Raw genomic sequence first — 27,005 nt, forward strand, 5'->3', positions numbered from 1 at the left:
GTGTTGAGAGAGTGCAGACATGTTTTCTCTGTACTGCTGGAAAGACAGAAATAAAGGCATGTAAATACATTTCTGTCTGTCTCTCTCCCCTCCCTGGGGATGGGGGAGGAATGGTGTGTTCTTCTCACATTTGAGGAGGATCGCCGGGATCTCGCCTTGTCTTGCCGGGAGTCGCTGACGGGGGAGATCAACAAGGAATCCAAGCCGGGCACCTGGAGAGTGGCCAAATTCCTCTGACCGAAGGCTTGCATTCCGACAAATGGTAGCAGACGCCGCTGGTTATCTGATCCATGGGAATCAGCATGAGAGATGAGAGGTTGATGGATCGTGTGCCATCCTCTGCACCAAGGAAAGAAGATAACGTCTGCATTGCAGCCAGAAGCTGAACAGACGGCTGGACACCAAGAGGGGGTGTTTTCCAAGCAACGGAGCCCCAAAAAGTTATGCTGAATATCGGGCTAAAAGTGTGAATGCAGATTGATCATTCTCTGGTTCACAAGAGCTGCGTTTGGAAAAACAGCTCTGAGAGCAAAGGCTTGCATACCAGGCATTCCTGTGGTAGATAAAGAAGGAAGGTATGCACAGTTGCTAGGCAACGACAGTCAGTACAGTGGAAAGTTACTGACACGTGGGGCTGGCTCAGTGAGAGCCTGGGAAAGCGAAAAGTTGTTTTGACTTTCAGACAGCTTGCAGATTGCCTGCCTGAGAGAGGCTGTAAACAGCTCAAAAGAGACTTTTGGATTTTACTAGCTCGAGAGTGAGAGCTGAGACTTGGATTCAAAATGGATGCCAAGAAGGGGGGAGCTTTGCCTTACCCGCCTCCACTGACTAATGACAATTATTCATCTTGGTCTGTAAAGATGAAGGCCCTGCTGCAGAATCAGAGGATTTTTGGGGTGATTGAGAACCCCATCCCTCAAGCACCAACCCGAGGTTGGGAATCACAGAATGTGAAGGCCAGGACGGCTATAATTCTGTGTGTCTCGGATGATCAACTTGTGCATATTCAGGATTTGGAATACGCGCAAGAGATTTGGGAGACGCTGCGTAGAACACATCAGAGAGACGCTGGTTCTTCAGCGTTGCTGTATTTTGAGAAGCTGACCAATCTGAGGCTTGCGCCTGATGGAGATGTTCAAGCGCACCTGACGGAAATGAAATATCTGCGCCAACAGATGGTGGAACGCAATTTCCATCTACAGGAGGAAGTGTTTTGCTTCATGATGATAAACAGCTTAAATCGGACTTACAAAACCGTTGCCAGTCAGCTTGGTTCCCTTCCGGCGCAAGATTTGACCGCGGAGAGGGTGTCTGCCGTTGTTTTGAATGAACACGACAGGCTTGCTGCACTGGAGGTGAAGGACAGGGGGAGGGAAGAACGGAGTTCTAATTCCCCCACTGATGTTGCTACTGGAGAGACTGCTGTAGCTTTGAACGTTGTCCGATGTTACAATTGTGGACAGGCTGGGCATCTTCAGCGAAACTGCAAGAAGCCACGCCAGCCGAAAGGAGCTAAGGGCCGCTCAGCAAAGCCTGAGGCAGCAGGCAAAGGTCATACCAAGTCTTCGGTGAAACCTGCAAAGGCCCTGATGGCGAAAGGAACCACGCCAGAAGTTGGACACTCTTTTATAATCGATACGGGCTGTACTGTTCATATGTCTCCACACAAACAGCTCTTTTCAACATTTAAGAAGCAAAGCTTCGCTCTGAAACAAGCCAACGGTCAGGAGCTGGAAGCGACCGGGATAGGAACTGTGTATCTTAAGAGTCTGAACCTGACTATACACAATGTTTACTTGGTTCCTGAATTGAAGTTCAATCTGCTGAGTGTTTCGCAGATTGCAAAGAAAGGACTGAAACTGTCCTATGATGATAAGAGCTGCAAGATCTTCAAAGATGGAGAGTTGTATCTTTCTGCCAGAGAGAAAGATGGACTGTATTTGTTGACTTATGAGCAAAGTGATTACATGGAATGTAATTCTGAGTCTAACTTGATTTCTCTCGCAGGTGTGACCAAAACGAGCGCCGAGAAGATGGCCAGGATCGACAGAGCGTTTCAGCGGGTGTATGCTGATGTGATTGGTCCTCTAGAACCATCTAGAGGCAATGCAAGATTTTATCTTGTGTGTGTGGATCATTTCTCTAACTTTGTCTGGAATTATGTGTTACAGAGGCCACTGGAAGCCTTGGAAAGGTTTCAGGAGTTTTGTGACAAGGTTAAAAATATGCATGATGCTAACATTGATTGTCTTTTAACAGATGAGAAGCAGATTTTTCTTTTACAGGATTTCCAGAGGTTCCTGCAGAAGAAAGGGATAAGACACAAGGTTGCTGTTTCAGCGGAAGCGTGGAACAGGGGTGTCTGTGTACGGGTGAACAAAGAATTGCAAAAGGGGATGAATGCGCAATTGCTTAGTTCACATCTGCCACATGAGTTCTGGGCGGAGTCACTCATGTCGTTTTGTTATGCGTGGGTGAGAAAGGTTTCAAGAGAGTTGGGAAGTTCTCCTTTTGAGAAACTGTTCCATAGAAAACCTTCTGTTGCCCATTTCAAGGTTTTTGGGTCTCATGTGAGGACAGAAGCTCCAGGTGGAGTAAAGAATGCCAGAGGCATTTTTGTGGGATATGAAAAGGGTCTCTACAGAGTAATTTTGTCTGAATCTGGTCAGGTGATTCTCACAAAATTTCTAGAGAGTGCTCCTGAACAGGAGAGAGTGATAGTACACACATTTCCCACAGAGGACGATTCAGATGATGATGATGATTTTACAGATTACAGTGGTACTGAGAGCGACAGTGATAGCTCAGAGAGCTCAGTTGTCACAGTCATTGAGAGGAAATCTCACACAATGGATAGACCTTCACAAGTGAAGGATGAACCACTGTTTACTATTGGAACTGGTTCTCCTAAGAGTCCTGAGACTGAACCAGTGAGCAGAGAGGATCAGCACCTCTTACGAAGGTCTGAGAGAGTTACAAAGGGTGAACCACCCAAAAGGTACTCAAAAGAGTTTGCTAACTTAGCTGTTGCATGTGTTGCTGTTGTACACAACCCAGGACAGGTTGGAGCTGTGTCTAAGTCAGAGACAAAGACACAACAGAGAGTTGCTAGCCAAGGTAATGCAGATGCACTCATTCCTTGGAAGCCAGATAACCAGAGAGGTACACTGGGGAAACCAGTGACAGGTAGTTCCAAGGGTGGAACTGAAACAACAGGGGAGTGTTATGTGTATAACAACTGTTTGTTTTCTTCTCTGGATCACGCTTTGCTTGCCGCAACACGCATTGATTCTTTTGGGGGAGGTTGTTACGAAAAAGGAGCAATGCTGCAGAGTGCTCCAGATGGCTGGAAAGCCAAACAGGATGTTGATGTTATGGGACTGTACCGTGGGAACAAAGGACAGTCTATTATGTGCACTGAGCACTGGATGTTAGCTCAGAGTGTCACATGACCCTGTACCAGAAGTACATGGGTGGAGTTATTCCCTCTCTGCTGTTGGTGTTGAGAGAGTGCAGACATGTTTTCTCTGCACTGCTGGAAAGACAGAAATAAAGGCATGTAAATACATTTCTGTCTGTCTCTCTCCCCTCCCTGGGGATGGGGGAGGAATGGTGTGTTCTTCTCACATTTGAGGAGGATCGCCGGGATCTCGCCTTGTCTTGCCGGGAGTCGCTGATGGGGGAGATCAACAAGGAATCCAAGCCGGGCACCTGGAGAGTGGCCAAATTCCTCTGACCGAAGGCTTGCATTCCGACAGTTGTAATGTATTTTTAATCTTTTGTTGGAAGCCACCTAGAGTGGCTGGGCAGCATCTTATCTTATCTTATATCTTATCTTATCTTATCATCTGTGGCACTTATCTGCATGCAAGATTCCCCCCTGTGCAAGCAAGCCATGTCACGAATGCACACCTGAAACCTACATGACCCTGAAAGTCTTACGGAAGGCCTGATCCTGCACAGATTCAGCTCTGGCATCCCAACACTGGTAAATGTCTGGATGCAGCCCTTGTCACATTCCACCTCAAAACAGGCCTATGTAGGTGGGTCACAATGTTCCCATTTTACAGATGGGAACTGAGGCTGGAATCAAGGTGATGGGCAGCTGGCAAAGTTGAGCCTAATGGGCTCTGTACTGGAAGAGGTAAATATCACCCGTGTTGAAGCAATGATTCTTCAACATCAACTTCGTTGGGCTGATCATGTTGTGCGGATGCCTGGTGATCGTCTTCCAAAGCAACTACTCTATTCTGAACTTGAAAATGGAAAGCGTAATGCTGGTGGTCAACAAAAGAGGTTTAAAGACTCTCTCAAGGCAAATCTTCAAAAATGTAGTATAAACACCAACAATTGGGAAACACTGGCCTGCGAGCGATCCAGTTGGAGAACAGCCTTTACCGAAGGTGTCATGGGCTTTGAAGACACTCAAACTCAGGACGCAAGGGAGAAACGTGCTAAGAGGAAGGCACGCCTGGCAAATCCACACCCGGAAACCAATGTCCCCACTGTGGAAGGATGTGTGGGTCCAGAATTGGCCTCCACAGTCGCTTACAGACTCATTGTTAAAACCATGTTTATGGAAGACAATCTCACTCGGCTAAGAGGGATCACCAAAGAGAGGGAGCCCTCCCATGCCCAAGCCTCACCTCCTATGGATTTGGCTGAGTGCTGCCCAGGTGCCCGCCATGCCCCCCCCCCCCGGTCCCTGGCTCCTCACCTAAAGACCTGCCGGATGTTGTGCATTCGAAGGTCGATGACTTTGAGGGCGTTGTCCCTGGAGCAGCTCAGCAGGTGCATCTGATCGGGACTGATGCTCAAGGAGGTCACCTTGCCTTCCACAGGGATCACCTGTGTGCAGCGGGGATCTCTGGAGGAAGAAGATGGCAGGGTGCATTGTGCAGTTACCATGTCATCATTGAACATCTTGCTGAAATATGAGAGCCCCATCTGGAGTGGCATTCTGCTGGTTTCTGGAGGTGTCCCTATTGGTGCAAGTACTCTGGACCAAAGACTCCTGTTTAAATTGCTGTGTTGTTTTTCATAGGGTTGTTTTATTGCATATTTTAAATTACAGATGCTTATATTTTAATGTTTTCATGGAATTTCTCCTATCTGTGCGTATTTTAATTGCAGGTTTGCAGAACAGTTTTTTTATAAACCGCTTAAACACCTATTTTGGCATTAAGTGGTATCTAAATGAATGAATTAATTCAGGAATGATGCATAATAATGATTTAAAAACAATAACAACACCAGGCAGTTTATTTAACACTGAGGATTACATACTACAAACATATTAATAGCCAGACAGCTGCAAGCAATTAGTGAACTTGATTTGCATGTAATTAACATAATTTGCATATGGGTAGGCAGCCGTGTTGGTCTGCTGCAGTTGAAACAATTTTTTTAAAAAAATTCTTCCAGTAGCACCTTGGAGACCAACTACGTTTGTTATGGTATGAGCTTTTGTATGCATGCACACTTCTTCAGATAATTTGCATAGTAATTCTGGACATCCCAAAGCAGGTAGACATGAGGAACATGCTTTCCTCCTTCCCTCTTTCTCCCCATGACATTCCAGCGCCCTGGGTTTTGCGCTGAGACATGTTGGAGGATTATTGTGGCACCATTCATGGAACAAAAACTACCACAGAGATATTCACATCTTCAAAAGTAGAGAGTCCATAGCTTGGCTTTTGGAAAACAGGGGATCTGCAGTACTCAGCTAATTGGGAGTCACTGAATTAGAGTCTCCAGGAAGGATATCCCTTTGTGGCAATGGAAGAGGCAGGGCTGGTAGCTGGGCAGATGAAATGCAGCCCTCTAGCATCTCCCTGAGGCAGTGAGAGATTTTGCGTTCTTGGGCTCCATGATCGCTGCAGATGGTGACAGCAGTCATGAAATTAAAAGACGCCTGCTTCTTGGGAGAAAAGCAATGACAAACCTAGACAGCATCTTAAAAAGCAGAGACATCACCATGCCAACAAAGGTCCGTATAGTTAAAGCTATGGTTTTCCCAGTAGTGATGTATGGAAGTGAGAGCTGGACCATAAAGAAGGCATTGATCGCCGAAGAATGGATGCTTTTGAATTCTGGTGTTGGAGGAAACTCTTGAGAGTCCCATGGACTACAAGAAGATCAAACCTCTCCATTCTGAAGGAAATCAGCCCTGAGTGCTCACTGGAAGGACAGATCCTGAAGCTGAGGCTCCAAGACTTTGGCTACCTCATGGGAAGAGAAGACTCCCTGGAAGAGACCCTGATGCTGGGAAAGATGGAGGGCCCAAGGAGAAGGGGACGACAGAGGACGAGATGCTGGGACAGTCTTCTAGAAGATACGAACATTAGTTTGACCAAAGTGCAGGAGGCAGTGGAAGACAGGAGTGCCTGGCGTGCTCTGGTCCAGGGGGTCACGAAGAGGCGGACACGACTAAGCAACTAAACAACAGCAAGAAACTTAACCTAATACACTGTTTATAAAAATGAATTCCAATTTTAATGGCATTTGGAATTCACTTTTTGAATGTTTTGATTGTTTTTACTAACAGTTGCGTTGTTTTACTCTCTTTGTAAACCTGTCAAATTTGGGTTGTAAACCGCTTTGAGGTTTGTTTCTTTTTACGATCAAGCTGTATATCAATTTTGCAAAGAAATCATGTTCTTGTGCGCCTCCCATTCATTTCTATGGAGGTTTTGCTGAAAAAGTTCCTGTACCCTTGGTTAAAAGGTTTTTTAAATGACTAAACAACAAAAGCATCTCCCTGGCTCAGAGGCCGTCACACACAGACCTTTTCTTTTCAGTTAAGGATCTCTCTCCTCTGTGAGAATGGCACTCTGAGCTCATAGGGATGCAGGCAAAACAGCAGGACATCCATTAGCATCCCAAACTTCCTGATTCACAGAACAAGAACTCCATAACAAAGGAGAGGCGGTTGGGGGGGTCACACGCAGTACAGGCCCGTCAAAGGACAGCAGCTATAAATAGGGAAGGTGAGGCACGGAAATAGCAGCAGCAGTAACAGCAACCTGTTGCTTGTCTGTTAAGAGGCTGGTGGGGAAGGGAAGAGATTTTGCGGCCCTCAGAGACTTGTAGAGCTGGAAGGGTCCCCAGCGGTCATCTAGTCCAACCCCCTGCAGTACAGGGATTCCAAGTTAGAGGGAATTGCTTAAGGAGGTTTGTTGAGGGGTCAGGTTTTAATTTCAGAGGTGTTAATTTTGCTGTTACCGATAGTAATGTTTTTATATCTTATTATGACTTAGGTGGGGATTGTTTAACTCTTGGTTTTATTTATTGCTTATGACTACAGTGGTACCTCGGGTTACATACGCTTCAGGTTACATACGCTTCAGGTTACAGACTCCGCTAACCCAGAAATAGTCCTTCAGGTTAAGAACTTTGCTTCAGGATGAGAACAGAAATCGTGCTCCGGCGGCGCGGTGGCAGCGGGAGGCCCCATTAGCTAAAGTGGTGCTTCAGGTTAAGAGCAGTTTCAGGTTAAGAACGGACCTCTGGAATGAATTAAGTACTTAACCCAAGGTACCACTGTACTTTGCTTATAGTTTTGTAATTACGCCCATGTTTCCATGTTGTAAGCTGCCTCGAGCATAGTTTTAACTATGGAAAGGCAACAGACAAATAAACAATGATGGTAAAAAACAATAATAGCACCAAACCACTCTTTGACCCAGCCGAGAACAAAGACAGCAGCAGTAATAAATGAAAGGCAGGATGGGGATAGAGAGTGGCGCTGTGGTCTAAACCACTGAGCCTCTTGGGCTTGCCGATCAGAAGGTCGGTGGTTCGAATCCCCACAATAGGGTGAGCTCCCGTTGCTCGGTCCCTGCTCCTGCCAACCTAGCAGTTCAAAAGCACGTCAAAGTGCAAGTAGATAAATAGGTACCACTCCAGCGGGAAGGTAAACGGCATTTCTGTGCACTCTGGTTTCCGTCACACTGTTCCGTTGTGCCAGAAGCAGTTTAGTCCTGCTGGCCACATAACTCGGAAAGCTGTCTGTGGACAAACGTCGGCTCTCTCGGCCTGAAAGCGAGATGAGCTCCGCAACCCCATAGTCGCCTTTGACTGGACTTAACCGTACAGGGATCCTTTACCTTTTACAGCCTTGGCACGTTGAAGACTAACAAATGTATCATAGAATAAGCTCCCAGTACGTACATTGGCTCCCAGTACGTTTCCGAGCACAATTCAAAGTGTTGGTGCTGACAGTTAAAGCCCTAAACGGCCTCGGTCCAGTATCCCTGATGGAGCATCTTCACCCCCATCGTTCAGCCCGGACACTGAGGTCCAGCTCCGAGGGCCTTCTGGCGCTTCCCTCATTGCGAGTAGTGAGGCTACAGGGAACCAGGCAGAGGGCCTTCTCGGTGGTGGTGCCTGCCCTGTGGAACGCCCTCCCACCAGATGTCAAGGAAATAAACAACTACCAGACTTTTAGAAGACATCTGAAGGCAGCCCTGTTTAAGGAAGCTTTTAATGTTTGATGGATTACTTAATTTTAATATTTTGTTGGAAGCCGCCTAGAGTGGCTGGGGAAACCCAGCCAGATGGGCGGGGTATAAATTATTATTTTTATTTTTATTATTATTAGTGGATGGGAGCATCAGATGCCTAATAAACAGCGAAACATGAAAATAAATAGCGCTCTGAAGCTGGACGAGAATGAAGGCCCATCTAGTCTTGCATCCATTTCTTACTGGGCCAACCAGATGCAATGAGAAATATGGGAAGAGGAGAGGAGGACTCAGTCCCCATCTGAGCAGATAAGGGAAAGCCCAGCAACCCTCATTCCGACAAGCTGGAAGAAAGAGCATGAAGATGGAGCCTAGATCTTCATTGGGAAGACATTGGACAAGATGCAGAAACCAGCAATACCAAATAACAGCGGTTCTGCATTTCAAAGAAATCAGTCTTTTAAGTATGACACTCTGGAACTCTCTGCCTATTGACTGTTGGCTGTTTGCAGTATGGTAGTGCTGCAGAGAGCTTGCTGGGGAGACCATGCATTTAAAAAAAAGGATTCAAAAATAACTTATACAAGGTTTTAATAAGAAAAACAAAAACTCCTTTTACACTAAATACATTAACAACCAAACCAGACCCAACCACCAACCCATCCCCCAGGGTAATGGGAGAGCTAGGTGCTGCTCCTTATATACTACACTCAAATGCTGACACACCTTAATTAAATACAACTCAGCAGCACCTGCTATGCTTCACAGCTGCAAAGCTGGGTCTCGTTATCTTGCTCTGGCCCTTGCTCTGGCCCCTTAAAGACATATACATCGGGTGGAACAATGATGAACCTTTACATTTAAAGAAACCATTCAACATTGACATCACCATTCTCTTTTTGGCACTTGCTTAAAACATTTTTGGTTGGGCAAAGCCTAGCCAGACAATGCAGAATTCTTGCTTTCAGTTTACTGCTTATTTTATCATTTCAGTTGCTTTTACCAAACATTCATTGTTTTATTCTCTTTGTAAACCATTTTGATGCATTTTTTAAAAATAACCTGGTGTGCAGGTTTTACCAAGTAAAATAACGTAATGGAAAAAATATTGGTGCCACAACTGAAAAGGCCCCGCCAAACGACAAGGCGCAGCCCTGGTTGCATTGTCATCTGGCTGCTTGGTGGGCTCACCTGCTGTCCCAGAAACGGATGGTCTTGTCATGATGTCCACTGATGATGAAGGTGTCGCAACACACAATATCGTTGCAATAGGAGAAGACGTCGATGGTTCTGTAGCCTGCCAGAAAAGCCATAGACAGTCGCGTCAGGGAAAGGAGATGGGCCTCTGGATAGAGCTTGCCCCCCGTAACTACACAGCCAGGGTGCAGCCAGATATGGACTGAGGCTCTGTTGGTGGGTGGTTCCTCAGACCAGATGGCTGAGAGGTCGGCTGCTCTAGATGGGGTTACGCTGCCCCTGAATGAGCAGGTTAGTAGCTTGGGGGTCCTCCTGGATCCTTTGCTGTCACTTAAGGCTAAGGTCGTCTCAGTGGCCCAGAGTGCCTTCCATCAGCTTTGGCTAGTGCCCAGATACGCCCCTATCAGGACAGGGATAGGCTAACTACTGTTGTCTGGTAGCCTCTGGTAACCTCAAGGTTAGATTACTACATTATACCAAGACAGTTCGGAAACTTCAGCTGGTGCAGAACTCAGAGGCCAGGCTGCTCACCGGAGCAAGACGGTTTGAGCATATTGCACCAATCCTGGTCTGACTGCACTGGCTAACAATTGACTGCCTCTTCCCATATGAACCTACCCAGACCCTGAGATCATCTTCGGAGGAACTCTTTCATGTGCCTCCTCCTCGAGAGGTCTGGAGGGTGGCAACACAAGAACGGGGCCTTCTCTGTAGTGGCTCCGTCCGCGGAATGCTCTTCCAAGAGAAGTTCACCTGGCACCTTTACTATACGCCGTTAGGCACCAGGCAAAAACATTCCTTTTCAACCAGGCCTTTGCCTGACTTGATCTACATCCCATACAGTCATACTTTGGGTTACAGATGATTCAGGTTGCGTTTTTTCAGGTTACGAACTGCTGAAACCCGGAAGTACAGGAACGGGTTACTTCCGGGTTTCGGCGGTCGCGCATGCGCAGAAGCGCCAAATCGCGCTTTGCACATGTGCAGAAGTGCCAAATCACAACCCGCGTGTGCGCAGACACGCCGCTGTACGTTGAGAGCACTGCGGGTTGCGAACGTGCATCCCACACGGATCATGTTTGCAACCCGAGCATCCACTGTACCCTTTTTAAAAATGCTGCATCCTTGGGGTTTCTTTATTGGGTTGTTGGTTTTGATTTTACGTATTTGATACTTTATGTGAGCCACCCTGAGACCTTTGGGTATAGGGCGGTATAGAAATTAAAATAATAATAATAATAATAATAATAATAATAATAATAATAATGATGATGATGTTGGATCAAGGCCCTCCATCCCCACCGGAAGAGTCGGCCATCACTTACACGCCCCTTTGGTCAAGTCCCACTCCTTCACTGTCCTGTCCCGGCTGCCCGTGACAGCTTGGTGCCGGGTGGCTCTGAACCTGGCAGCGGTCACTTTGTCCGTGTGCCCCGTCAGAACCTCCTAGGCAAGAGAAGAGTTGGGGGCGTTAAGAGATTAGTTGCTTTTAGTGCTCCTCCTATCGGACACGAAGAATGGAAGCTCTGAGAAGAAGAGTTTGGATTTGATATCCCGCCTTATCACTACCCGAAGGAGTCTCAAAGCGGCTCACATTCTCCTTTCCCTTCCTCCCCCACAACAAACACTCTATGAGGTGAGTGAGGCTGAGAGACTTCAGAGAAGTGTGACTGGCCCAAGGTCACCCAGCAACTGCATGTGGAGGAGCGGGGAAGCGAACCTGGTTCACCAGATTACAAGTCCACTGCTCTTAACCACTACACCACACTGGCTCTCTAAGAGGAGCCTGATGGATCAGGCCAATGGTCCACCTAGTCCAGCGTCCTGTTCTCACAGTCGCCAACCAGAAGCCCATTACAGAAGGACTGCCTCTTCCCATATGAACCTACCCAGACCCTGAGATCATCTTCTGAGACCCCCTTCGTGTGCCTCCTCTTTGAGAGGTTCAGAGAGTGGCAATACAAGAATACTTGTGAATATTTCTTTATCCTGAGCAAACTGTTTTGTATGACTTGCTTTTCGGACTGATGAAGCGTGTAGCGAAACCTGAAATATATCCGGAGAACAGGTCTCCTTTTGCCCACTTGCGTTATTCTCACCAGGGGGTGGCTTTGATTCGCCTTCCCGTGATCGATCCATGCACACGGCTTTGTGTTTCCAACTCAAGACCCATTGAAGACCATCTCATCCAGTTCAATCTTTGAAAAACAGCTTTGGAAAAAGTTTTTCATATTCTCCAGTGCGCCACCCTTGCCGTTGTGGCGGCACCGGGTTGCTGTTCTGTGATTTGACTTATGCTACTTGTTGAACAGTTCATTTATCCGGTCTGTATAACGTATACTGAGTTGTACATTTATCCACTCCATGTTTACAATATCTCCAGGCTTTGTCTTGCACATGGCACCTTAGTACGTTTGTTGTTTGAATGGTTACAAGTCTATCTCTATTCTAGCTATTATTCTAGTAAATTTGGTTTTATACTTATAAGCCAGTTTGTGGTGTTGTTGTTTTGTTGTATTATTATTACTGTCACCACGTTTGATACTTTATGTATATACAACACAAGAATGGGGCCTTCTCTGCAGTGGCTCCCCATGAAAAAGTTCCTTTTCAACCAGGTATTTGATTGACCTGATTGACATCCTATGCCCTTTTAAAATGTGGTCCTTTTTTTAAAAGGGGGGTTGTTATTGGGTTGCTGTTTTTATTTTGATTGTATATATATATTGTGGTTTTATATTCTGATTTTGTTCTGTGAAGCGCCCTGAGACCTCTGGGTATGGAGCGGTATAAAAATTTGATAAATAAATAAATAACACAAGCAGAATTTGTGCACAAGTGCAACTCTCCCCTCCTGTGGTTTCCAGCAACTGGGATTCAGAATCCCTGCTGCCTCCAGATCTGAAAGGCAGAGCATATCCCTCCTGGCTAGTGGCCATCGACAGCCCTCTCCTCCTCCATGAATTTGTCTAATCCTTTTTTCAAGCCATCCATGTTGGTGGCCATCACTGCCTCCTGTGGCAGGGAGTTCCATAGTTTAACCATGCACTGTGTTAAGTACTGTACTGTCTTTTATCTCCAACATTCAGCTTCACTGGGTGCCCATGAGTTCTAGCGTTATGAGGAAGGGAGGAAAAAAAATCTCTATCTTTTTTCTCAAGGCCAGGCACAATTTTGTAAACTTTTATCATGTCACATATTAGGGCTGGCGTTCCCCCCTGCCCTTGCTGCTTTCCCCATGAAAAACCGATCTCCGCAGCTGAATTGGAGCAAATGGCAATTCAGCTTTTCCATGGACTGCCATTTGCTCCGATTCCACAATAAAGAGTGGGTTCAGATTCCTTCCTCAGCCCTGAATAGCTTAATAGTTTCCCATTGCACAAATGCACCCACCGCTGCAAACGAAAGGAACCCAGCCAATCTCACCTTGAAACGGCAGTCGTCAACCTTCCATAGCTGAGCAGCATTGTTGTATGTAGCCGCCAAGACGTGAAATCCCTGCCGGGGACAGAAAGAGAGAGAGTTTGGAGAGGAATCAGACCAGCCACCTCTGCTCTGCTCTGGCTGTGGGACTTGGCTTGGCACTGGGAATGTTTCAAGATCTATAAGGCGGGCAAGTGGGGCTGAACCGAAACGACTCACAAAAAATGTTTACCCTAGTAGCCCAGGATTGAAAGCAGGGATGGACAGAATTGCACAGCCTCATTAATTATTATTTTTTAAACAAGTCTGCTTCAGTCACTACTTTTATTTTGAAGAGATATTGAACACAGTAAAATAGAAAAATAAGCTGCTGGCTGAACACTCTGCCCACTCTGCAGAAGCGTGTGGGGTCTCTGTATATATTCAGCTGCCCCCACTATCATGGTAGCTGCCAGTGAGCGGCAACCATTTTGAATTCCCCAAAATTCAGAAAGCACCTTGGAACAGGGACTTTGGGGGGAAACAAAATGGCAATCACCACTGTTTTTGATTTTGATTTTGCAAGCCAGGGCTGAACTGATATGACCCTTGCTGGTACCTTTCCTGGGAAAACCAGAGGCTCACTGTGTCAGGTTCCTACTGGAAGACTGAACAAACACTAGAACAGGGGTCTGCAACCCACGGCTCCGGAGCCGCATGTGGCTCTTTTACACCTTTGCCGTGGCTCCAGGGCGGATACTAGCGAGGGGAGGAGGCGCATTGTGCGCCCCGACATTCCCCACTGTGGCGGGCGCTGTACTGGCTGTGACGTCGCATGGGGGCGTTAGTCACGCACCGTCCCGACATCACCTTCCCGCCCGCCCGCCCGCCCGCTACATTGTAAGGGGCATGTACGCTGGTCACTGCATTGAAAGGGGGCATGTACGCTGGTCACTGTTTTGAAGGGGAGTGAAGAACACACACACACAAAAAGGTAACTTGTTAATTTAACGTTTATTTCTATGAGGAGGAGTAATTCTGAGGGGTCAAACAAAGAAATCATAAAAAAGTGACAAAAAAGTTATTTTTATAATGACGAGTTTTGCGGCTCCCAGTTTTTTTCCCTTTGGAAACGGGTCCAAGTGGCTCTTTTTGTCTTAAAGGTTGCAGACCCCTGCACTAGAACATTAGCAGTGGCGAAGTTTTTATCAGTGGTTGCAAGAACCAATGATCCCTATCTTTAAGTCTGAACAGAATGCTTGTTTAACCTGGAGGTAGGCTGTCTGAATTGTGCATTGCTTTGTAACGATTTGTTGGGTCTCTGGATTGATTGATTGATTGATTGATTTTGATTTTGTTCTGCAAACCTCCCTGAGACCTCCGGGTATATAAATTCAAATAATAACAATAACATCAACAACAATATCAATTTGCAATGGATTCTGTAAGTTAAACTGGGTAATGAGGCCCTTCTGCATATCTGTTTCCCCTGAAGCCCTTGCCATTCCACGGAAATTGATATTTCCCCACATTCTAGGAGTACAAGGGAGGCTGACTTCTCTCCATCTGCTTAGTCCACCCTTTCTGCTCTCATGTCGGACAGCATTGCAGGGGGTTGGACTAGATGACCCTTGAGGTCCCCCTCAAACTCTATGATTCTAAGAGGAGAACTCATTGTGGGGGCAGAGCCTCCGTTTGGAGGGGGGGCTTCCTTCTGTACTTCTCCCTGCTTCTTTTCCAACAGCCTAGCACAGTGGGGTCCAAACTTTTTTCAAAGGGGGCCAGATTTGATGAAGTGAAGGGCCGTGAGGGCCAACCAAAGTTGTTAACATTTTTTTAGGACTGAAGTTGTTGAGGTTTTTTTTAGGATTTCCCCCTAGGAAATAAACTATAAACTCGTGCGCCTGGGGAAATCTCGTGCGCCTGGGGCCCCCTTGCCTGCCTGCCGAAGTACTAGAGCGGCTGCTGTTGTTCCCTGCTCCCTGCAGGTGCGCATGGCGCTCAAGAACGCGGAGAAGGAGCTGGAGTCGCACAGCAGCTGGGCCGTCCCAGAGGCCTTGCAGAAGTGGCTTCAGCTGACCCACGAGGTGGAGGTGCAGTACTACAACATCAAGAAGCAGAACGGCGAGAAGCAGCTGCTCCTGGCCAAGGAAGGGGTGAGTGAGGGACAGGGAAGAAGGAGCAAGGAGGCCCAGCCGAGAGGGAGGACTTCTAAACTATGGGGTTCTGGTCGCCTCGCCTCAGAGAGGGTATGTAGGATTGGAGGAGGTTCAGGAAAGGGCACCCAGAATGATCCAGGGGGTGGAGCAACTCTCCTACGAGGAAAGGTTGCCGCGTCTGGGCTTGTCGTTGAGAGAAAAGTCAACATGATAGGAACTTGTGAAATTGTGTACCGCATGGAGAAAGTGGATAGAGGAAGGTTTCTCTCTCTCATAACACTAGAACTTGAGGACACGCAGTGATGCTGTGTGTTGGACGATTCAGGACAGAGAAAATAAAGTACCTCTTCACACAGCACAGAATTAAACCATGGAACTCCCTGCCACAGGATGGCCACCAGCCTTGATGGCTTTAAAAGAGGATTAGACAAATTCATGGAGGGCTTTTGAGGGCTGCTAGCCCTGATGCTTGTGCTCTGCTTCCACAGTTGGAGGCAGCGATGCTTCTGAAGGCCGGTTTCTGGAAACCACAAGAGGGGAGAGGGCTCTTGTGTTCGAATCCTGATTACGGGCTTCGCTTTAGGCCACCTGGTTGGCCACTGTGAGAACAGGCCCCCAAAACGGACTTTGGACATGCCTGGCCTAGCATTTTGTTTGACTTTTGGGACGGCCATTCGTCCCGCTAATGAGCTTGGAAAAGTTCATTCTGCATGCGCCATGCGGCTGCAGCTGGCCAGTGGGGAGCCCCACATCCTCCCTGCCTTTGGTTCTTATCTTAGGAGGACGAGAAATCTCTTTTGGTGGGGTGGGAATGATGATTGCAAAGGACCGCGTTGGCATGGCAACAGCCTCCGCAGGAAGCCCCGTGCTGCCCCCTGGTGGATGTGGGCAGGAAACACCCCTTTCCAAAGAGCCCCCCCTGGAAACTGTCTCACACCAGGAGTTCAGCCCTTCCATAATATTTGGGCAGTGCCTGCTCCAAATACCAGGTGTAATAATAATAATAATAATAATTATTTATGCCCCACCCATCTGTTTGGGTTTCCCCAGCCACTCTGGGCAGCTTCCAACAGAATATTAAAATACAATAATCTATTAAACATTAAAAGCTTCCCTAAACAGGGCTGCCTTCAGATGTCTTCTAAATGTCAGGTAGTTGTTTATCTCTTTGACATCTGGTGGGAGGGTGTTCCACAGGGCGGGTGCCACCACTGAGAAGGCCCTCTGCCTCGTTCCCTGTAACTTGGCTTCTCGCAGGGAGGGAACCGCCAGAAGGCCCTCAGAGCTGGACCTCAGTGTACGGGCTGAATGATGGGGGTGGAGACGCTCCTTCAGGTATACTGGACCGAGGCCGTTTGGGCTTTAAAGGTCAGCACACTATGGCAGAGAGAGGGTATTTTCCTTCTTCTGTTACCTGATCTGTCAAAATGACAATGCTAACAGAGTGCGGCTCAATCCCTATAAGTTGGAGGTACGGTTGGTAGGCAGTTCCTAAAATAATAGAATCACAGGTTTGTAGAGTTGAAAGGGACCACGGGGGTCATTTCATCCAACCCCCCGCAGTGCAGGAATCTTTTGCCTCCAATCCACGACCCTGAGGTTAAGAGCCTCACGATTTACCATAGGGACAAATAATTAGACAAGCGGTGTTCAGTCTAGACCAGGTCACATTCGCCTTTAAAAAAGGAAGGTTGCAGCTGAGAGGTAATGTTTGATCTAGCCCTGACTCTCTGTCCTGTGCTTATGACAATCTTTTTTATTCTTGTGAATGAAGCTGCTTTCAACGTGCATTTTATATTGAGCAAAGTTCTCTCCTGAAACGTTTAAGATCATTTACGTTGTTCTTGTTAACTTTGCCGTGTTCAACGTGCAATCTGCAGTTGACCTCTTTCGGAAATCTTTAAGATAATATTTTCGTTTCCAGCCAGCTGTGTTGCTTTGAATGTGTACGTACTTGACTTTCGCCAGTAGTGTTTTATTCCAGACTGTTTTACTTGATGTAGGTTGTAAACTGCTTTGAGACCCCCCCCTTTAAAAAAATAAAGCAGTAGAGATATGAAATGAGGAGGAAGAAGAAGAGGAAGAACATAAGAAGTGCCTGGTGGATCAGGCCTATGCCCTACCTAGTCCAGCATCCTGACACTTCTCTAATGTACAGATGCTAAAATCCTAGAACTGTAGAGTCACAAGGGACCCCCAGGGGTCATCCAGCCCAACCCTCTGCAGTGCAGGAGCAACAGCTAAGGCTTTAATGCGTGAAACCCACAGATCAGTCTTCTCCAACCTAGTGCCCTCCCAATGGATTGGACTACTGCACTCGCTGGGGCTGATGGGACCTGTAGCCTAAAGCATCTTGAGGGAACCAGGCTGGTGAGTAGTAATAATAATAATAATTTATTCTTTATATGATTCTAGTTAGAGTATATGTGAAGTTAGTATCCTTTGCTCCACTGTGATGGGAAAGACTTTCCTTGGCCTGCTGCCAGTCCGAGTTGACAATATTGGGCTAGATCAGCAATGTCCAACCGGTTGACCACAATCGACAGGTAGATCAGCAGGGTTCTCCAGGTCGATCACAGGAGTAAAAAAAGAGATTGCCCTGTTGCTCCTCAGCAACTCTGGGCTCCCCCCTAAAAGAAGCTCACCAACTGTGGGCTTCCCTAAAAAAGCTGAACAACTATGGGCAATGGCATTGGGTAGATCACTGCCAGTTTTATTATACTGGGAGTAGATCGCAATCTCTATTGAGTTAGATGTGCCTGGGCTAGATAAACCGCTTGGTCTTGCAGTTCCACATCCGCTCTAGCTTTCTCATAACCTACGGCTATCAGGGCCTGTGGGGAAAACCCCAAGCCTCTTAGCTGTACAGTGGTACCTCGGGTTAAGTACTTAATTCGTTCCAGAGGTCTGTACTTAACCTGAAACTGTTCTTAACCTGAAGCACCACTTTAGCTAATGGGGCCTCCTGCTGCTGCCGCGCCGCCGGAGCACGATTTCTGTTCTCATCCTGAAGCAAAGTTCTTAACCTGAAGGACTATTTCTGGGTTAGCGGAGTCTGTAACCTGAAGCGTATGTAACCTGAAGCGTATATAACCCATGGTACCACTGTACTACCAAAATGATTAAGGTTTTAAATGACAATTTTAGATTCTATTTTAGTGATCAAGATTTAATATATATTTTTAACTGCCACTATATCTGAATCATCTCTGTTATACCCAATTGCAATTCAATGTATTCCTGTTGTGTTTTATGATTTTCCTAATATTGTAAATGAGCCGGAACTGGTCTGTGACTGTAATAATAAAATTCATTCACCGCTTGGCCTGGTTCAGTATAATAAGGCAAGGAGGGAAGGCCCTTTGCAGATGGAACGCAACTTCCGGGCAAGGCCAAACCATGGTGCATGGTCCTCCAAGCAACCAGCGGCGTTTGCCCTGCTGCAATTCATACTCACCGATGGGTCAAACTCGACGCTGGTGATGCCTCCGTTAGCCCCTTCCAATGTCTTCATCTTCTCCATTCGGCCTGCAGGAAGGCAAACAGAACAAGCAAGGTGACCCAGAGCAGCAAAAATTAGAACCCACACTTCCCTGAATATGGAAAAAAGCACCAGGAAACTCTGCAAGAAGCAGACAGTGCACTTTCCAAAGAGAGAGAGAGATTTCCCCACGCGGGATCTGAGATCTTTTCTCCTTGCTCCACGACTCTGCCTTGTGAAAATCTTATCTCACCTGCAGAACTGAAGCTCAGCTAAGCAAAATCTCTCGCACACCTGATCAGATCCAATGTGGCTTCTACTTCCGTGCATCGGCAAGACTTTTTGTTTGTTTGTTTCATTTCGTTTCGTTTAAGGAATGAACGAGCCTCAAGAAAAGACTGATGCGGAAACGAAGCCTAGAGCCGAGGCCAGAAATCTCTTATAAAGGCAGAGGCAGCAACTCACTTGCGTGATCTCAAGAGATTTGAGCCGGACAGTTGCCAGCCCGAGCAGACAGCTGGCAGAGATCTCTAATACTTTTATACATTAAAAAATAAAATAGTGTGCAATAGGTAAAATGGTAAAGGACCCTTGAATGGTTAAGTCAAAGGTGACTATGGGGTTGTGGCGCTCATCTCGTTTTCAGGCCAAGGGAGCCAGTGTTTGTCCGCAGACAGCTTTCTGAGTCATGTGGCCAGCAAGACTAAACCGCAATAGGACACTGCGATGAGAGTCAGAGTGCACAAAAAATCCGTTTACCTTCCCGCCAGAGTGGTACCTATTTATCTACTTGCACTGGTGTGCTTTCAAACTGCTAGGTTGGCAGGAGCTGGGACAGAGCAACAGGAGCTCACCCCGTCGCGGGGATTCGAACTGCCAACCTTCCAATCGGCAAGCCCAAGAGGCTCAGTGGTTTAGACCACAGCACCACCCATGTCCCTATCAAGGTAAAGGTAAAAGGTAAAGGACCCCTGGATTGTTAAGTCCAGTCAAAGTAGACTATGGGGTTGCGGTGCTCATCTCGCTTTCGATGTCGAGGGAGCCAGTGTTTGTCCGCAGGCAGTTTTCCGGGTCATGTGGCCAGCAGGACTAAACTGTTTCTGGCACAACGTGACACTGTGACAGAAATCAGAGCACACGGATACGCTGTTTACCTTCCCGCCGCAGTGGTACCTATTTATCTACTTGCACTGGCGTGCTTTCGAACTGCTAGGTTGGCAAGAGCTGGGAGAGAGCAACAGGAGCTCACTCTGTCACGGGGATTCGAACCACCGACCTTCCGATCTGCAAGCCCAAGAGACTCAGTGGTTTATACCACAGTGCCACCCGCTATGTGCAGATGTCAACTAATTCCGCTCTGCGCATCCGCTCACCTCCTGCCACATTCCAGAGCCTGATCAGCTTGTCGGCCCCGCCAGTGGCCAGCACGGATGAATTGGGACTGAACCTGGCAGCGTTGATTTCGGAGACGTGGCCTTCCTGGAGAAAGGGGAAAAGGACAAAGCAATTGGTCCCTTACCTTTCCCACCCTGATCTGGCCACAGTGATCCACAAGACTGTCACCTCCAGGCTTGACTACTGTAATTCGCTCTATGCGGGGCTGCCCTTGAAACTGTCCCAGAAACTCCAGCGGGTGCAGAATGCTGCAGCGAGGCTCCTCACGGGGTCCCTGCCATGGGAGCATATTCACCCAGTGCTTTACCAGTTGCACTGGCTCCCGGTGGAGTATCGGGTCAGGTTTAAGGTGCTGCTTTTGACCTTTAAAGCCCTTTATGGCTTAGGGCCTTCGTATTTACGGGACCACCTCTCCCGGTATGCCCCGCAGAGGACCTTAAGGTCCATGAATGATCATAGTTTAGAGGTCCTGGGCCCTAAGGAAGTCAGACTATCCTCCACCAGGGCCAGGGCCTTTTCAGTGATGGCTCCGACCTGGTGGAATGCTCTGTCCCAGGAGACCAGGGCCCTGCAGGATTTAACTTCCTTCCGCAGGGCCTGTAAGACAGAGCTATTCCGCCTGGCTTTCAATTTGAACTTAGCCTGATCTTTTATTCCCCTTCCCTCCCCCTCCCCTTTTTACGAAGATTACCCGCTCTGGGATCCCACAGCTAATTCTCCCCTGGTCTCCTCGCTGGCCCAAATAGGACTAATTTAGCCAGCTAGCCCTGGTGAGCATCTAATGTTTATTGGATGGATTTTCCCCCTAAATTGATTTTTGAATTCTGAATTTATTATTCATGTTTTATACTGTATTTTATGCTGTTTTTGGTTGCATCAATTAAGTGTTTTAAATTTGTTGTTAGCCGCCCTGAGCCCGGTTTTCTGAACTGGGAAGGGAAGGGAAGGGGTATAAATAAATTATTATTATTATTATTATTATTATTATTATTATTATTATTATTATTAAGTAGACCAGGCAGGGGTGCCATGGAAGTCCAGCAAGTTTCTCTTCTGGAGTAGATATGGAAATTCTGCTGGTGGGGACAATTGCAACCCAAACTCATCCTCCAGTCGCGTTCCCTTTCTGTCAGCGTGTGCAAGGAAAACAACTGGGGTGCAGATGCACAAATTATCAAGAAGAATTATTAAGAAGAGCCCTGCAGCTGGATTCGGCCAATGACCCTTCTAGTCCAGCATCCTGTTCTCAGGGTAGCCACCCAGATGACCCCACAGGAAGCCCACAAGCAGGATTCGAACACGAGCCCTCTCACCACTCGCGATTCCCAGCAACTGGCATCCAGACAGCACTGTCTCCAACACTGGTGGAACCAGTGTGGTATAGTGGTTTGAGTGCTGGACTAGAAACCTGGGAGACCAGGGTTCAAATCCCTGCTCGGCCATGAAACTCACTGGATGACCCTCTCAATCTAACCTACCTCATGGGGTTGTTGTGAGGACAGAATGGGCAAGGAGAACTCTGCACACCACCTTGAGCTCCTTGGAGGAAAAGGTGGGGTATAGATGCAATAAGAAATAATAGCAATAGTTATTTTCCCCAGTTCATCCATAAAAATGCAGCTCCCTTCAGCGAATGGCTAGAAGATATATACAACACATGAGTGTATAAACGTAGACTTGCCATGGACCAATTTAACGATATTTGGGTTTAATTTCTATATTAGGTTAAATGTGGGTTAGCTACAGTAACAATCTTGTAATGTTTATAAGTTCTGCTTTTGTTTTGTATTGGATATGGGTGTTCTTTCTTTCTTTCTTTCTTTCTTTCTTTCTTTCTCCTTTTCCTTTTTCTCTCACCCCCCCTTCCCAAGTCTTATTTTACCCTGTGCACTTACAATTATATACACGTTACTTGTTTCTAGTCATCTAGCAGGCTCTTCATACGTGGCACCCAGGTGAGGTGGCACCTGGTGCTTGGGGATTTCAGATTTACCTGTTCGTCGCTCACTCTTGACGGAAGGCAGGCAGCCGCACAGGAGGGGATGTAATAGTACCGTTCCTCCGAGGGGTTGCTGAAGGAGCTCCCGCGTTTCATCCTGAAACTAACAGGTGAAAGTTTCGCACCGTCTTGGATACAGACATTATCACCTCGCATTTCTTGCTCGCCCCCTCCCTCCAACTTCCTAATAATAATAATAATAATAATAATAATAATAATAATAATATACTATTTATACCCCGCCCATCTGGCTGGGTTTCCCCAGCCACTCTGGGCGGCTTCTAACAAAAGATTAAAATACAATAATACATCAAATATTAAAAACTTCCCTAAACAGGGAACTTCCCTAAACCATAGCAATTTTGAACTTGCTGTGACGTCAAATTAAGTATTACAGGTTCTTCTGTCTTCAGGCAGTCAAATGCTACACAGCTAAGCTGCTTAGAAGGACGTCCAAATCAAGTAAACTGGTTCGCCTGCAAACAAGCACTGGAGACCTCATCCAAGCCGCAGTTTCCAGTTCCACTTTGGATACAACCATGGTCTGCAGGAACCCTATTTGCTCTGAATGAGACCTCAGGGAAAGCCACAAGGAACAGAGAACCAGGAAATGGATCAACTTCAAACGTGGAAGGAGGCTGCCCGGACAGGGGATACAAGTTAAAGGTTGTGCATTTGAAAGTTTGTGAAAATGCACGAAGCTAGTGACAAATCTTTCAAAGGGGTGGGGAGTAAAATGCCAGTTTTGACTTTCAGTTATGTAAACTTTTAAGTCTATAGTTCTGGAAGTGGGAAGGAGGGAGGGAAGATGGACATTGCTACAGAAACACTTGGCTACAATGAATTTGTTAGCCCTCTATGTAATCAGTGCTGGATTTACGTATAAACTAAACAAGCTACAGCTTAGGGCCCCACAAAAAATTAAAGGGGAAAAAACTGGATGTACATTTCCAAAATATAAGATTAAAAACAAATAAAATAAAACCTACATACAGCAACAGTCTTTTGTGTTGTGTAGGCTCCTAGGATGTAAGTAATGGGCCCCGCCTGCTCCCTAAAATATCACTGGTTGGCTCATTTCTATATACAGTGGTACCTCGGGTTACATACGCTTCAGGTTACAGACTCCGTTAACCCAGAAATAGTACCTCGGGTTAAGAACTTTGCTTCAGGATGAGAACAGAAATCGTGCTCCAGCGGCGCAGCGGCAGCAGGAGGCCCCATTAGCTAAAGTGGTGCTTCAGGTTAAGAACAGTTTCAGGTTAAGAACGGACCTCCGGAACGAATTAAGTTCTTAACCCGAGGTACCACTGTATAGGGTGCCTACATTCTGCATGGAATGGTTGTATGGCAAGATGTGCAAATGACTTTAGATACCTATTATGTCCATAAATTACCATATAGCCTATATTCAACACATATATTCAATTTTCCATCCCCGTAGAGAAGAGATCTGTGCAACACTAAAGTTTGCTACCTTACCCACAGCTGATCCAGATAAAAAGCTAGTATCATCAAAATGATTCAGGATCTTATCTTGATTCTTTGGGGGCAATTCAGAGACACGCTCCGGACCCAAGTAACCCTGAATGCATAGAAATGGAGCAACCAACTTACTCAAACAAACCCTTGAAAACACCCACGTATCTGGTGAGGGTCATGGAAGTGGCAGAAGCAGATCTAAAACAAGAAGTCAAGAGGAAAAAAGTGATGAACACAGGAATTACACGGGGGAACAAAAAAAAAATCATTTTCTGTTGCATGAGATTTTTCAACTGTTCTTATATGTTCTTTCAATGCTGATTTCAAATCTGAAATTGATTTTCGTGTACATGCTATAGTTATCTTGTAATTTTCGACTTTTGCCGATATGTCATATTTACACTGGAGATAAGTGGACACTGACACGTTGATCTACCCTAACCACATGGTAATTATTGTTTTGCAAACTTAAGTTTTCTTTATTTTTATAGTTTTGTAACCTAAATATTTGTATTTTTCAGATTGGAACATGGCTTCTTCAAGTAGACAAAAGTGTGTGAACAAGGTAGAACTACTTTTTCCTTCCAGGAAAGTGGTTTGGGTTTCGTTTCTCGTTCCTCATGTGTGCAAAATTCATTTTCAGCAATCTAAACAGCTCCTTTCTTGCCAGAGCAAGCTGTGCCATAGCTGAACTGCAGAACCACAGAGTGGACCCGGGAGGAATCTGCTGTTCCCTAGTTCCGCAAGAGATCGTAAAATACATTTCTTTAAAAACCAGAAGCATTTCTCCTGGATAAAGTAGGGGAAGAAATTCCAAAAAGGGACCAAAAATTGTTTCTGTATGCAGCTACGGCAGCAAGGATTCTTTTAGCCCCAAAATGGAAGCAACCAACGACGGAGGAGTGGCAGATGAAGATGATGGAATATGCACAACTAGCGAAGCTGCCCAGGAAAATCCAAAACTAACGTTGATCAAGCTTTCCAAAAAGACTGGGGTGAATTTATACAATGCTTGAAGGACAACTGCAATTAGCAACACTAGCAGAATTGACTTAAGAAGACTTGCAATGTCTATGATTCCTACCTTTTTATGTTTATTTAAAATTGCAATAATTGAAACGGATGAAAGATAAATAGGAAGGGATACAAATGCGATGAAACTGAAAGGAATTATGGTAACCACAAGGCGGGGGGGGGGGGGGGTCGACCAGCTCATATGAGCAAAATTTAATGTGCAAAATAAGGATGCATTTACAAATTATAAAATGGAAATTCAACAAAATATTATTTAAAAAAAGAGTTCGCGATTTTCCTGTGCCACAAACATGCACAGACAAGTCCCTCAAATGATGGCTCTTCCTGTAGCCCATGGGTAGGCAAACTAAGGCCCGGGGGCCAGATCCGGCTCAATCGCCTTCTAAATCTGGCCTGTGGACAGTCTGGGAATTAGCGTGTTTTTACATGAGTAGAATGTGTCCTTTTATTTAAAATGCATCTCTGGGTTATTTGTGGGGCCTGCCTGGTGTTTTTACATGAGTAGAATGTGTGCTTTTATTTAAAATGCATCTCTGGGTTATTTGTGGGGCATAGGAATTCGTTCATATATTTTCCCCCCAAAATATACTATATATACTATGTATGGTCTGAGGGACAGTGGACCGGCCCCCTGCTGAAAAAGTTTGTTGACCCCTAATGCAGCCCCTGCCTAAGCCCCGCTCAAATTTTCTGCCTCCGAGGACGAGATTCTAAGGGGAGATTCTGCACAGAATTTCACTCTCTCCAGGGCAAAGCCAATGGCAGCCTTTGCATGCATCCCTCAAACGCAGGAGACTCTTACGAGTGATTTTTATCGGCATGTCCTTTAAACTGCCACGTTTTCTATGTGCTGCATTCTTCTTGTTGCTGCAAGACTTTGATGGGAGGAAAGGATGCAAAACTCCAACCAATTTAAAAGGAAGCTAATGCAATAATAGAAATACAAAAACTATGAGCACCACAGTTCATGCCTCACCGAAAGGGCCTTTTCCACATCTTTTCGCCAGGCTCCTCCTGGGCCTCTCTGTGGAGCATTTTTTGCTCATCAGCCTTCCCTTCTTCTGGCTCTCTGGTGAAGAGAAAACGTGCGGAAAATTAGGGAGCACAAGAGGAAGATCGACAATATTTTAATGCATTTATTGCATTTATAGATCACCTTCTTTCTCCAAGGGCCTCAAGGAGCAGCACATGGATCTCCCTATTTAATTCCTCCAACAGCAACAACAACCCTGTAAGGTAGGTTAGGCTGAGAGGCAGTGAGAGGCCACCCGGTGGCGGAGTGGGGATTTGAACCTGCGTCTCTCAGATCCTAGTCCAACACAGTGGTTCTCAATTATTATTATTATTATTTTTTAAAAGGTTAAAAAATTGTGTCGGTGCACTCAGGAAGTGGATAACCAAGCTGGTGGATAACCAAGTTCCAAATCTGGAAATATAATGACATTTGCATTGCATTTATTTTTATACACACACACACACGTACTTTTCTGTGTATAAGACAAGGATTTTTTTCTTTAAAAATTATGTTAAGAAAAGGGGGGTCGTCTTATACATGGGGCAATTTCCCCCCATTTTCTTCATTTGGAATCCCCAAAAATAGGGGTGTATTCTACATGGGGGCGTGTTATACACAGAAAAATACAGTATGTATATATACAAACACACACACACACTTATATAGATAAAGGTACAGTGGTGCCCCGCAAGACGAACGCCTCGCAAGACGAAAAACCCGCTAGACGAAAGGGTTTTCCGTTTTGGAGGCGCTTCGCAAAACGAATTTCCCTATGGGCTTCCTTCGCAAGACGAAAGCCCATAGGGAAATCTCCAGGACAGCGGGGAAGCGCAGCGCGTCTTCCCCACTGTCCTCGGACCTCCTCCGAAGGCTGGCGGTGGGGCGGAGAGACCCCCTCCCGCCGCCAGCCTCCGGAAGGCTCCTCCAAAGGCTGGCGGTGGGGCAGAGAGACCTTCTCCCCGCGCCAGCCTTCAGATGGCTGTCCTGAAGACTTGCGGTGGGAGGAGGGTTTTCCTTCCCACCGCCAACATTCAGAATGCTGTTCTGAATGTTGGCGGTGGGGAGAAAAAACCCTCCTCCCACCGCAAGCCCCGGGAACAGAGGAGAAGCGCGCGCCTTCCCCTCTGTTCCCAGATCTGTCCTGAAGGCTTGCGGTGGGGAGAAAAGCCCTTCTCCGCACCGCCAGCCTGGCAAGCGGTCTCCATAGGAACGCATTAATTGATTTTCAATGCATTCCTATGGGAAACCGTGCTTCGCAAGACGAAAAACTCGCAAGAAGAAAAAACTTGCGGAACGAATTAATTTCGTCTTGCGAGGCACCACTGTACAGATAAAGGTACCCAGTCACAGCCAACTCTGGGGTTGCGATGCTCAT

General features: G+C 46.5%; 1 protein-coding gene across 3 annotated transcripts in view; it reads right to left on the minus strand.

Annotated features, from left to right (window-relative positions):
- ATG16L2 (autophagy related 16 like 2) overlaps positions 1-27,005 on the minus strand; it is a 164,386-nt gene that overhangs the window by 116,228 nt on the left and 21,153 nt on the right. For all 3 annotated transcript variants that reach the window (XR_014547116.1, XR_014547117.1, XM_083609916.1), the window contains exons 7-15: positions 25,592-25,684; positions 23,716-23,778; positions 22,093-22,201; positions 20,078-20,183; positions 18,681-18,751; positions 13,089-13,160; positions 10,988-11,108; positions 9,657-9,762; positions 4,718-4,867 (exon numbers count right to left, since the gene is read on the minus strand). Coding sequence is in view for 1 of the 3 variants with exons in the window: in XM_083609916.1 (XP_083466042.1) it covers positions 4,718-4,867; positions 9,657-9,762; positions 10,988-11,108; positions 13,089-13,160; positions 18,681-18,751; positions 20,078-20,183; positions 22,093-22,201; positions 23,716-23,778; positions 25,592-25,684 (891 nt within the window). In the remaining 2 variants the exon portion in view is untranslated. The remainder of the gene's footprint in view (positions 1-4,717; positions 4,868-9,656; positions 9,763-10,987; positions 11,109-13,088; positions 13,161-18,680; positions 18,752-20,077; positions 20,184-22,092; positions 22,202-23,715; positions 23,779-25,591; positions 25,685-27,005) is intronic.

The sequence above is a fragment of the Podarcis filfolensis genome (genome assembly GCF_964270895.1).
Source record: "Podarcis filfolensis genome assembly, chromosome: 4".
NCBI lineage: Eukaryota > Metazoa > Chordata > Lepidosauria > Squamata > Lacertidae > Podarcis > Podarcis filfolensis.